Source organism: Gnatocerus cornutus, chromosome 10, assembly GCF_029298725.1.
Source record: "Gnatocerus cornutus isolate USDA-ARS CGAHR chromosome 10, icGnaCorn1.1, whole genome shotgun sequence".
Lineage (NCBI taxonomy): Eukaryota > Metazoa > Arthropoda > Insecta > Coleoptera > Tenebrionidae > Gnatocerus > Gnatocerus cornutus.
This window is the reverse complement of record NC_142242.1, coordinates 975,783-988,565: the sequence shown is the minus strand read 5'-3', so window position 1 is coordinate 988,565 and position 12,783 is coordinate 975,783. Positions and strand designations below refer to the sequence as shown.

The 12,783-nt window shown below is 33.3% G+C and overlaps 1 protein-coding gene across 1 annotated transcript; it reads right to left on the bottom strand.

Annotated features, from left to right (window-relative positions):
- Positions 1-1,862: 1,862 nt before the first annotated feature.
- Positions 1,863-12,533, bottom strand: LOC148166965 (uncharacterized). The gene is made up of 2 exons (XM_088047670.1): positions 12,216-12,533; positions 1,863-3,093 (listed from the first exon to the last, which is right to left on the bottom strand). The coding sequence occupies exon 2, from the start codon at positions 3,076-3,078 to the stop codon at positions 1,999-2,001; it is 1,080 nt and encodes a 359-aa protein (XP_087903796.1). The 5' UTR covers positions 3,079-3,093; positions 12,216-12,533; the 3' UTR covers positions 1,863-1,998.
- Between the last annotated feature and the right edge of the window lie 250 nt (positions 12,534-12,783).

Genomic DNA, 12,783 nt, shown 5'->3' with positions numbered 1-12,783 from the left:
TACTTTTATTATGGGGCATTAGCCCCTTTGTATATATATTAATCTATAGGATCTGGGAAAAATATTAAGAGAGTTTAAGAACAAATTGTACAAAAATCTTGAAGTTCTAATGAAAGCTTAAAGAGAAAGGAAAAAAAATTAAAAAAAAACAAGAAGAATCGAAAAAAATGTGTAAATCTAAAAACTCAAGAGCCCCTAAGAAGAATTCAAAGAGAATGTATGCGCATAGACAATATAAAAAATCAATACAAAATTTCTGGAGAATATAAAAAATTTAGACGGAATTTGAGGAAAATTCGAAGTAAGTCGAAGAGGACTTAGAGCGAATCTAAAGAAAATCAAGAGGATCTACAGAAATTAGAGAAGATCTAAAAAGAATCAAAGATTCTAAAGACAAATAAAAAATTGAAGGCAAATCTAGAGAATCTAGAAGAGTCTAAAAATATTAATTCCACGATCTTAAAGAATTCATAAATTTATTTGAATAAAAACAAATACACAAATAGACAATTTAAGAAGATAAAATGTAAGAGTCATTAATTTATAAGAATCTAAGATTCTAAAATATCTAAGATAATTTCGAAAATCTTGAGAAATCAGACAGTGTCTACCTAAATAAATTTAAAGTGAATACAAAAAAATAGTAGAGAAATAGTAGAGAGAAAATGGGGTGGACACAATGAGAACTTATGACATCCAAAAAATTTAGATTTTTCAAAAAAAAATTAGAAAAATCTTAATACAATTTACAAGGTATTTAAAAAATTCAAAGAGAATCCTAGAAAATCAAGCAGAACTGATAAAGCGTCTGTAGAAACTCTAAAGAGAATACAAAAAAATCTTAAGATATTTATTTCTTCTTTTTATAGACCCAATACTTTTTCATCGGCCCGGGGCTTCAACCGATCTTAATCCATTTCCGCTCAAATCCTGTGAAACTTAAATTTAATTCTTTTATTCAATGGTCTGGAAATTTGGGAAACAAAAGTGCCAAGCAAAATGGGCAATTATTTCTGCCAGAAAACGAAACCTCTAATTTTGAATCCTACCGACATCCGTCTGTGCTCTCAAGTCAGGCTTCAGAATGATTTAAAAGTAAAGAATTTTAACTTTATTTAGTAATTAATTTCTAGTTAACTATGATATCGTATTTATTAATGTACATATTTTTACAGCTGAAATTCTCCTTATTTAATAAGCAAGAATGGTTGAGGATTCTAGGTGATAAACAAGTTGAAACTTTATATTTTTATGCAATACTACAATAAGCATTATCGATTATAGGATTCCTTAATTTTTTGTACATTTATCTCATAAATTATTTGTACAAAAAATCTTATTGATGAGTATCACATTTGCGTTTACTTGTGTCACAAAAATGTATTTTCTTTATTCAAATTTACGCATTCCTCCTTTATTACAAATATTTTTAGAACTGTGGCTTTAAAGATGTTTAACTTTTTGAACTTTTTGAAAAATTGTCTTTCATTTTCATATTTTTTTTTATATAAGATTCTCAAAGAGAAACTCACCTCATGTAATTTCAAACAGCAAAATTGTGGTTCTTCTCAGAAGAAATCAAACGAGATTACTATCTTAATAAAATAAATTTTCTAATGAGTGTGAAATTAAATCCGCCCAAGTTGTAAACTGGTAATTTAAAAAGGATAATGTAACATTGTTGAAGCTGTGCAGAGCGTTCTAATGTAAAGTGTTCTATTATCACCTCATATATTTAATTTTACGATGTCATAAATCAAACACGAAATGTAGTATTAAATAACATTTATTTGATTATATTATATGGTACTAAATTACACAATTTATACATTTTGTTTAAGCAGTAGGTACAGTTGCCACAAAAAAAATCTGTGACCCAACTCCTCTGCATATATTGCACATCAACAAAGAGATCATTTAAAATCGTGGAGTTACGGTCGTAAATTAGAATTACATTTCTTACAATATACATGATAATTAAAAAATATTTTAATAAGGTCACAACAATTTCGAGTATACTGGAACGGGTGGTCGCAAAAATGGACTAATAAAATGATGAAGGTTTCTTTCATTAGGATAAACAGTGGATGGTGTGGTGTTGCTAACAAAATCAGCTTCTGAAGTCGCCGTATTTTCATGGAGTTTCCTCATGTGTTTTTTCAGATCGAAGTTGCGACAAAAGCCCTTACCACAGACTCTACACGTGAATGGTTTCTTATCATTATGAGTGTGCATGTGGAAAGTTAAATTGTAAATTTGATGGAAAGCCTTCGAACAAACGGAACATTTATAGGCTTTTTCTCCACTGTGAGTAAGCTTGTGGTTTTTGTAATTACCTTTTTGATGAAAGCCTTTTCCACAATATTCGCAGACAAATGGTTTGTAGCCCGCATGAATGCGTGCATGCGTGTTCAGAGTAGAGGAGCGATTGAACGCTTTTCCACAAGTGTGACATTTATGTGGTTTTTCAGACGTGTGGATAATCTTATGCCGGCACAGTGTAGATGCTTGTCGGAAGCCTTTTCCGCAGATTTTGCAGACAAAAGGTCTCGCTCCAGTATGCACAGGCATATGTCTAGTCAAATTGTAATGTGCATTAAACACCTTCCCGCATTCTCCACATTCAAAACTCTTTTGTTTGTTAGCTGTGGCCGAAGTGTTGACTACAGAAGATTTAGCTTCGGAATTTCGTTTATTGGAAGGACATGGCTTATTTGAACTAAACTGTATAGGTGCTGCTATTGATGGATTATTGGAAATAGCCGTGGTTTCCGAAGCGGAAGAATAAACCGATACAGAACTCAACATCAACTGACTAGGATGATAATACACTAATGGATATTGCTGTAATAAGTCTTGTGATCGTAACATGTTTGGAACGTACTTTTTAAAAGCTGACTCAAAAGACGTCGGATATGTGATATTTACAAATTTACTATTCTTATCATCACTGGATTTTCGTAACGATTTGTTATCAGGTTCCATTATTTTTGCGATGGAGAAATTCAAACTTCGAGACGATGTCGTGCTCGGATCCGACGATTCTGGGTGAAGACGCGTTGAATTTTCCGCCGCCATGGTTGCTGTCGTCTCCTAAAACAAAAAAATACATTCGAATGGACTCATGATTCTCAAAAAGCTGCAAAGCCTCTGAGCGTTCTGAACAGCGAGGAATTAGGTTTTTACGTTCTTCTTATTAAATAGTCTCGCAAGGATCTAATAATTATTTTTGAATAATTTAATCTGGAGCAAAGAATTGAAAGATCTAAAAATTGACAATCAAATTGAAAATCTACAGAATCTAGAAAATAAAAGAAATGAGAAAATTGACATTTGTCATTCAATTTATTTTTAATAAATTATTGAATTTGGGGTTTGTTCCAATGCATTTGTTATTTGCACCTTCGTAATATTATTTATAAAAAAATAAAGGTTATGTCAAAAACTAAAATTTCGCTCTGACATGACTTTTATGTTTGCCTCTTTCCTTCAAGTAAAAATTTTGGGGACCACAGGGTATATCGGGTTTGATATTCATCGATATTTGTGATAGAAATAAAGAAAAGAATTCAATTTTTGAAAAAAGTAAAAACTTTACAGTAACTGATATTTTATTCGATGTGTCAAAGTGAATCTAAAATGACTAAACTTGACGATGTTCTCAACACTAATTTGAGATTTTAACGGTCACTGAAATGTCAAATATAAAGTTTTGAGATGATTATAAACACGCTTTCAAAATGTAAAATTGTAATACCAATAAAAAAAAATAAAAAAAATTTACATTTTCCGATAGTCTGTACCTTTAAAAATAACATACAAAAATTTCAAATAAATATTTTAAATAGTTTCTAATATAACTAATATAGCTATTAACTACAATAAAGTTATCTTTAATTGCGTTTTTCTCGAAACTACATTTTTCAAATTTGCTGCAGTTGTAACTCAGACAAATCATCCGATCGCTTTGAATTTTTTTTTGTTTTATTTTGTATATGTTTTCTGTACGAAGACCCTCTAGATTTTCGATCGTATAAAAAATGTAATTTTGGCGGGCCAAAAATCATCAAATTTTCGAGCAAAATTCGACATTTTTTTTCAAAACTCCGTTATTTTGTCAAATTTTTCTAGTCACACTGGTTGTGCTTCTTTTAACTGAGAACTTGAGAGCTCCAAAGCTGCCTTTAAGTTCTCCAAATTCTTGTCATCTTATCGACTTTATAAGGAGCGATAAATTAAAAATTTACCTTTAGTCATTTTTGGAATTTTGGGGTTACTTTAGAGAAAAACTATCTTGAAATGCAAAAAATAGAAAGCAAACCTCAGTTTGACAACGTCAAATTACCTCATAAAAACAAAAAACTTTTTCTTCGATCAAAGACATGACTTAAAATTTCAAAGTCAACTTAGAATGAGTTGGTTTTTATCCCACGATAGATGGCATGATAAAAATGAAAAATATTACTGTCTAAAATTTGTAACTAAAACGTAGACAAAACTAGAAAAGTAGAAATTGAATTTGGAAATATAAAATATTTTTGTGAGGGTAATAACGAGCAACAGTTCTGAGACCATTGGCACGTTTATTACGGTAGTAGGTGCTCTCGAGTTTTAATAAAGCCCTTTCGTTTTACAATAGGCACGAGCATCTGCGACTTCTTCCGGCAAACAACTTTTCCGCTTTTTATTGTTGCGTCTTGACGCGACAGGAGTCTACAATAACTTTAAGGCGGATGCGCGATATTTGATCGTCTTACAACCACTTCCTTGCATCTGCATCTGATCATAGCCTGACAACCTAATATTAAATGGGGCACGAGCCATTTGATAGCAAAAAAAAAGTAAATTAAGGACAAAAGGGAGCTGTGTGGGTTTATAGTGAATATTTCGTGTTGTTGATGGGGAAGTTATTAGTGTGATGTTTGGCGCTAGTTACATTCCAATCGAAAACATCAATTAATAAATCCATTTCCGATGCACCCTAAAAGGAATGAGGATTATAGTCATTTCGGAAATCTGTATTAGGAGTGTCGGCAGCCGGGAAGGTAGCTAATATGCCGCCCTTTATGACTGAAATGATCGTCGATCAAGTCTGTGGTCGAAGGGCATTCAATAAAAATCTCCCAGCGTGTCATCCGACGCAGCTTGACAATGACATCGCCAGATCGTGTTAGAACCAAATACCTCTCCTTGTTAATTGACCATGATTACTACCCTTCTCCCCCTTCGTAAACGACACACCCAATCTATAATAACCATTGTCACTTATAGCGATTACGTGGGGGTAGCACAGATTGGTTTTCATTTATCATATTCGAATGCATTGACTGCATGTTTGGATATTCCAATACTCGGTGGCCAAACAAAATTATAGAATCAAAACGCGCAACCTTCATCTAGTTTTTATGACATTAAAATTCACTTAGATGCACAATTACGAATTCTGAGCCAGTGGGGTTGTGATAGTTCATTCCGATTAAGCAAGTCATGTGAAAGGTGATAAATTTGGTCTGTTTATTGCGTGATTTAGGCCGTATCGGGCGTAACGGCGTCTAGGTGAACACCGACTTACTGGACTGTCAGGTTGCTTCTATCTCCAAGATAAATGCGAGCGTCGATGGCCAGCTCGTGATGGTTTGACTACTGCCCTGCCGGACGTGCATATATTATCTTGGTTTTACTGTTGGCTTGCGTGTGCTGAAAACTTCCCTGCATTTTTAAAGAGAACAACTAACTGGTCAGAATAAGCCACGAGATACTAATTTGCCCCAAAATTGAAGCTTTATCTTGAAACCTTTTTTGTATCGCCCTTAGCATCATGGGGAGGAAATTAATCAATGTAAATTATCGGGATATTAAGCGAAATGAAAGCCCGCTTTAGGTATACATTTGCAAAACGGCTGTATCCGTGTAATTGAAGCGGCTAACCAGATATACACATTCCAAAATAAACTAATTTAGATTGAAGGGGTTAACGCAACGCTTATAGTAACCGATAAATCAATTTTCATTTAGTGGAGCACGGTAATTTTAAAGTTACGAAAAATTTTAGCTCGGGGTTGAAATTTCCGGTGTTCATTTAGTCATGTATGTAAATCCTTCAGTCTAATTTCTCATATCAAATAATTAGCCAGTAATCATACAGGGTTTTTCTGGTTTCCGGTGAATGTCGGAAATGCGATTCTACAGCGGTACACCTCTGAACATTGAACACGTGCCCGGATGTTAAGGTAATATAAAGACTCCAAAAGGCTAGAACATTTGAATTAAAGAGGGTGTGCATAGGTCACATGTCGCTCTTTAATATCAAACATCAGTGCACGTGCTGGGAACAAGCACTTTGGGCGTATGCTAAATCGCCAAACCTAAATTACTAAGTTTCATGTAAAGAGCGGTTATCCATGCAATCTTCGTCTATCCGACAATCTGATGATTAATATTGTCTTTCTACGACCGCAACCTGAAACACACTCACTAAAAATTTCCGAATACAAATTTAAATCTATTTGGTTCTTAAAGCAGACTTTGAGCTTGTAAATGATGTAGAGAGAGTACAGAGGGGCGGATTCGTTGTTTCCCGGTGCTGAAATGTTGACATGCCCTTAACAATGGCAGGCGGGGTGACAGGAGTTGGCACGAATCGTTGGAGAGTGATCAGATTCAGAGTCGCAGTAAAATATTCTGAGGGTTTGAGGCTGCACCGTAATTTCTGGTTCACAATTATTCATTGTGTGCCACAGGATCTCTCCCCTGTGGTTTTCTTGGATTTTCTGACATATGTCGTAATTACTGCCGACTGCAGCTTTAGTTTGTCATTTTAAATCGCTCGAAATCTTTCCCAGCTGCTTTTTTATTGTGCAATTCTTTTTCCAGACTAATCGATATTGCTCTTTAACGTCAAATCCACTGCTTTGAAGGAGCTACGACTTCTCTCACTACCGCGCATTATTAATAATTAAATTTACACCTGGAATAGTCCTGGCGTGGTCATCCAGGATAATTACTTTACATAGGAAAAGGGTAATGAAAGAAGAAACAAAGACAGACAGAATTAAAAACCACTAATTAAGCGTTTTACCGGGTGAAATGTCAGGAAAACAGATCGATAGAGATACGAGAATTTTTATCAAACTCCCAGGATTTTCTACGTGGGGATTATCGTGAGCTACTTACACTGATAACACGCAGACAAAGTGAGACACATTTTTACCTAGTTTGTTCTTTCGGTGCCAATTTTTGCGGTTCATTCTGTTAGCAACAATGGTGGATGCGCTGGGACAAATTGCTACTTTTCATTTATATTATTTTTTTAATTTGCTATTTATATCGAACGAACAAATAAAAACTCATCTCACAGCGCGTTCTTAAAACTGTCATTTTGACACGAGTCAATTTTGAGAATATTAGATGGGAATTGACTTGAAACCCAAAAAATTGTTTTCTAAATTTTTTTTACAAAATTCTTAGTTTGACAAAACACAAAAGACTGTTTCTTTAATCAAAGACATGACCTGAAATTTCAAATTCATCATGCGATAAAAAAAGCTCATCCTCAGCTGGCTTTGAAATTTCAAGTCACGTCTTTGATTGAAGAAACCGAAACAAAAGAGAGACATAGAAGACACGTTGGAGTGATTTTTTTGTTTTTCAGAAAACCTCAATTTTTTGATAAAAAACAAAATTACGATGTTTAAATGACAAATGTCAAAGTGCTGTCAAATTTTTTTCAACATACGTGAGTTTTGACATTTTCTACCTTAAATCAAAACCAAACTTATTAGTGCTCAACTGACAATTTAAAATAGGAGTAGACAACTGAATTGATAATAAATTTGAAAATTTGAAAAATGGTGGATGCGCTGGGTTAGGGTGCCAATTTTGGTTATTTACTCCATTCCCAAATTTTTTTATAAAAAATTCTTAGTAAGTTGGATCAAGACAAGGCTAAATTAGATTTAATTGAGTCTCAAATGAACCAAATTTGACCGAATTCGATTGAATTACTCGATTTTCTGTAAAATTAGAGAACATCTTACTTTTGACTGCTTTAAATTGTCATTTAAAGGCATTTGGAGCCCTTGAGACCAGCTCGGATTAAAATAAATTGTTCAAGTTGAAAGAATCTGATTAAAGGCTAAATTCGGATTAAAATGATTGAACGTGACAAAATTTATCTAAACTTTGACTGTTTGATGAAATTGAACTAAACTTAGATTAAAATCGATCAAATCGGACTGATTTTATGAAATCAAATTTAACTAGACCAGTTGCAATGCAGGATATCCAAAATTAATTGAGTTTAATTGAAATGAATTTTGATGGAAGAGTCTGGTTATTTTATCCCTTGCACTTATAGAAGCTGGTATTGATTTTGCATTAGAGCCGAAATCTTATTTTATTGAAAAACAAACTTTAATTATCCCCTCGTGAAGTATTTTCAAGTATAAGAAAGTACCGAGAGTAAATTAAAGATAGAAAACAAATTAAAAATTGTATAGGGTTTGCGTAGCCGAGGGGAAACGGAAATGGCATAGCAATGCGTACATGATCGTCCGCTTAAAGTCGATCCGAATGGTTAAAAGGTAAATGCAGAGTAAATATTTAACATAGATAATTACAGCCGCGCCTAAGAGGCGTGCCAAACGGGGGCGGCGGAAAAGAGGCGGTGTGGCGGGAGCGTCTCTAGGGGCTGCCTTTCTACCACGGTTCAATTCGTCATAAGCTCGATAACGTATCCCGTATACCATACCTCGCTTCGTATTGCCACTCACTATGCCAATTATATTCCCAAATGACCTCACTACAGATTTATCTTTTATTGTTCCATTCTGATGGGAATCAACTTATGTAAACAGCTTTTGTTTCACTGCGAGATTTTTTTCGCCACTTCAATACGCTTCCAAATTAGTCATCCAAAATCGAAAGAAATATTCAATCTTTTACCCCAATTAACTTCAGTCTAACTAGATTCACCTTAACTAGATCAACTAAAAATCAAAAAAAATCTGATCAGTTTAGACGAAATTTGAATACCTAAATTGGGGTAACCAGAAAAACACATTTCTTAAATCCAAGCGATTTAAATCTAGTTAGCGGAATGAAACAAATGTTCAACCAAACTACAAAATTTTATTAAAATAAATGATTTGATTATATCGTATAAATCCGAGACTAAATTTGAATAATTTGATCAATCTTCCAGCACTTAAATTTAGTTTAACCAACTCAGCTAAATCTGACGAATTTTGATTAAATTTTAACCAGACTACAAAGTTTGATCAAAATAAGACCAAATATGAGTGAATTGATAAAACTCTTAGGAGCAGTTTGAATTTACTTCAACTCACTCATCTAAATCTGAAGAAATTTGATTAAATTTAGTTAGCGGAATCAAACTAAAGTTTAACCAAACCACACAGTTTGATCAAAGAAAGACAATTGATTTGATCAACTCGTAAAAAAATTGAGTTGTCGAGACCAAATCTGAATAAACTGATCAAACTCCTATGAATGGTTTTAATTTAGTTCAACTATCTCAGGTAAATCGGACGAAATTTGATTAAATTTAGCTAGCGGAATTAATCTAAAGTTTCTCCAAACTGCAAAATTTGATCAAAAAAAGCCAAATGGTTTGATCAACTCGTAAAAATTCGAGTTGTGACCAAATCTGTATAAACTAATCAAACTCATAGGAATAGTTTAGATTTAGCTCAACTAAGTCTGCTAAATCTGACGGATTTTGATTAAATTTAGTTACCACAATCAAACTGAAGTTTAACCACACTACAAAATTTTACAAATGATTTCATCAACTTGTACAAAAACGAGTTGTCGGGACCAAATCTGAATAAACTAATCAAACTCCTAGAAATAGTTTGAATTTGGTTCAACTATTCAACTAAATCAGACGAATTGATTAAAACTGAACCGCCGAAATGAGAATACACCTGAGCAAGCTTAACTAGGTTTGATTAATTCAGATTGTATCTGAATGAAGTCGAATAAATTTGAATAAATTGTTGATTTCACATTAGAATAAAGTTGATTTTAAATAGGGTTGATCAAATCAAAATAAATTAAAACAAGTTTGAGTAAAACGATAGACAAATAACTCTGAACATTTATTTGGACTTTGATATATCTACTTCCGTTTCGGAATACGAAATTACGCGCGACGGTTTCAGTTCAAACTGAGAAAGAAACGTTTTGGAACTTTTTAGTGCCGTCGGATGGTTTAGAAGTGAGAACGTGGGATTTTAGATAAGTTTAAACATTTTTTTATAGGATTGACGCTTCAACAGACTGACTTTAGATTCCGACTAAATATACTGTTATGAAGCGAGAAATTTCGCAGAGGGTTATTTGTAAAGCGTGAACGGAAACGGGATACTTCTAAATGGGATTCAATCGTCTGAATACCGTTCTAAGGGGTTCATATACGGTATTTGCAAAGCTACCCTTTACGATAAATACTTAATAATCTCATTACTCCCCAAAAAAATACCAGCTCATCAACTACATTTAACAATTATTACAATATACGATTAAAATATACCAGCTCATATACCAACTGTTTTGTTTGCAGTTTAAACAATGGCAACGTATTCCTGAGTACTATACTCGTTCTACGATAAATATTGATTGGTTATGCAACGTTTAAGTGGTGGAGTGTTTAAATTATAGAGGGTTCAAAAATAATAGCCGACCCTAGTTTTGTTTTTCAGCTGTACAAGAACTCTTGAGGACATTCTCATTCCGATAATGTAAGAAATATAAGCGATTGTTTGCGTACAACTGCGCGGATAAACAGTCATGTAAATAATTGCTTGGAAATATATTTTTCATATTTGAAGACAAAATAAATACAAATGTTTATTGGTTATATTAACAAATAACACAGAATACAATTTATTGCAAATTTTCGCAGTTTTTTTTTTTGTTTTAGAGTTGTCACTTTGATGAGACAATAAATAACACGACAAAATTTAGAGGCATCTTGATGAAATTTTTTTTTTATCACGCGTTAATTTCGTGGAAATCATTATAACTTTTTGACGACTGTCATGGCGTCGCTGATCGGCCATCATTGTGATGTTTTTGACAGGCGCCAATTACAGTTTATCACGGGATCACCCCATAAAGTTTGGCCACAATAATAAATTAAGAGTTTTTGATTAAATTTATTTAATAACGCTCTATAAAAGACTTCATAGTAAATTAGAACCAAAAGCTAACCCAGTATTCGACCTAATTGAATAAAATTCGGTTGTAGATACTGAAGTTAGCAATATTTTACGATTTTGTTGACGAAAAACTGGGACAATAAAAAATTTAGCATTGTAGATTGTGCTGCAAAAAGTCAAACTAAATTAAATTTGAAATGACAAATGTCAGTGGTATATAACGTATGTGCAACGTTTTAAATCAAATCCAAGCTAATTTTATCCTTTTGAGACGGCGGAAAGATAAAAAACGGATTTCGTTGTCATAAAATCATATTTTTTGACATGAGTTCGACTTACATGTTTAAATTTTTTTAATTTGAACATTATCTAGTTATCAACTGTGTAGAAATCTTTACCAATAATACACGAAACTTCTATTATAATTAATATAGAACTATGTATGTAGTTTGTAAATCAGGGAATGAGACTCTAAATTATTTACTTCAAATCAAACATACCTAATATCCAGAGACTAGAATTTCGAATATGTATCGAGTTTATTATACTATCCATTATTTATTTTATTATATTAATTATCATATTTATTATATTGATTTTAATGGTTTTGTTTGCTTTAAACAATTTGAGTTAATATCGAAAAACGAATATTATAAATATATATAATGTAGGGTTATAATTAAGTGATAAAATTTTTGGCAGAGTTTTTGATACCATTTAATACCAATGGTAATAAAAGTTCTTTTGCCAAAAAAACGATGTTATCTTTTTCAAATTCTGAACCGAAAATAGAGAATTCTGCAAAAATTGCTCTTTTTCAAATTCTGAACCGAAAATAGAGAATTCTGCAAAAATTGCTCGCTAGTGTGGTAACGCGTTTAAATTGTATGCTTTTGATAGCTAAAACCGAAATATTACAGCGTTTGGGGTTTCTTTGCAAACTATAACAATAAATTTAGGGTTGGGTTTAGATATATTTGTTAGAAAACGGAGCTTTAATTTGGGGGATTTTACGTGCGTTTTTTTCCTTACCTAATAATTGAAGTGAGATGTAGAATTCAAACCCAGCAGATATCGATGTCACCACGACTTGTATAAGCCAACAGGATCACTATAAAACCCATACTAACAAAATTCCATATCACTATCCTTGCAATAATTCAAACGTGTCCTTTCCGAGTTTCACACTATCCACTGATGCCCATATCAAAACGGCATTAAAAGTAAATCTCTAAATTAAAAACTGATGACTGGTTGAACTTTGGCCTGCTAGTTTTGGGAAAAGCGCAAACAGGAGACTGATGGTGGTAACATTAGGTGAGCAGGGCCATTTGCATAATTAGGAGGCCACGGCAGAGGACGAGCAAAAGAGGCTGAGGATGCTTCGGATTGGCCAATAAGATTGTAACTGGCTGAAAGCTACCAATCAGAATATTTCATTTCAAGGATGGACTCGTCCTGAACCCTCCCATGTACTCCCCTGGGAGCTTTTTCAAAGGGACAGCTGTACTCACGCTTGCTCTGTTCTCTGTTGGATGTTACTTCTTCACCTGGCCTTTCGTTCACGACGGCCATACAGATTATACTCAAGTAACTACAG

Coding starts and splice junctions, on each gene's coding strand:
- LOC148166965 (XM_088047670.1), bottom strand. CDS start 3,078: ATGGCGGCGGAAAATTCAACGCGTCTTCACCCAGAATCGTCGGATCCG.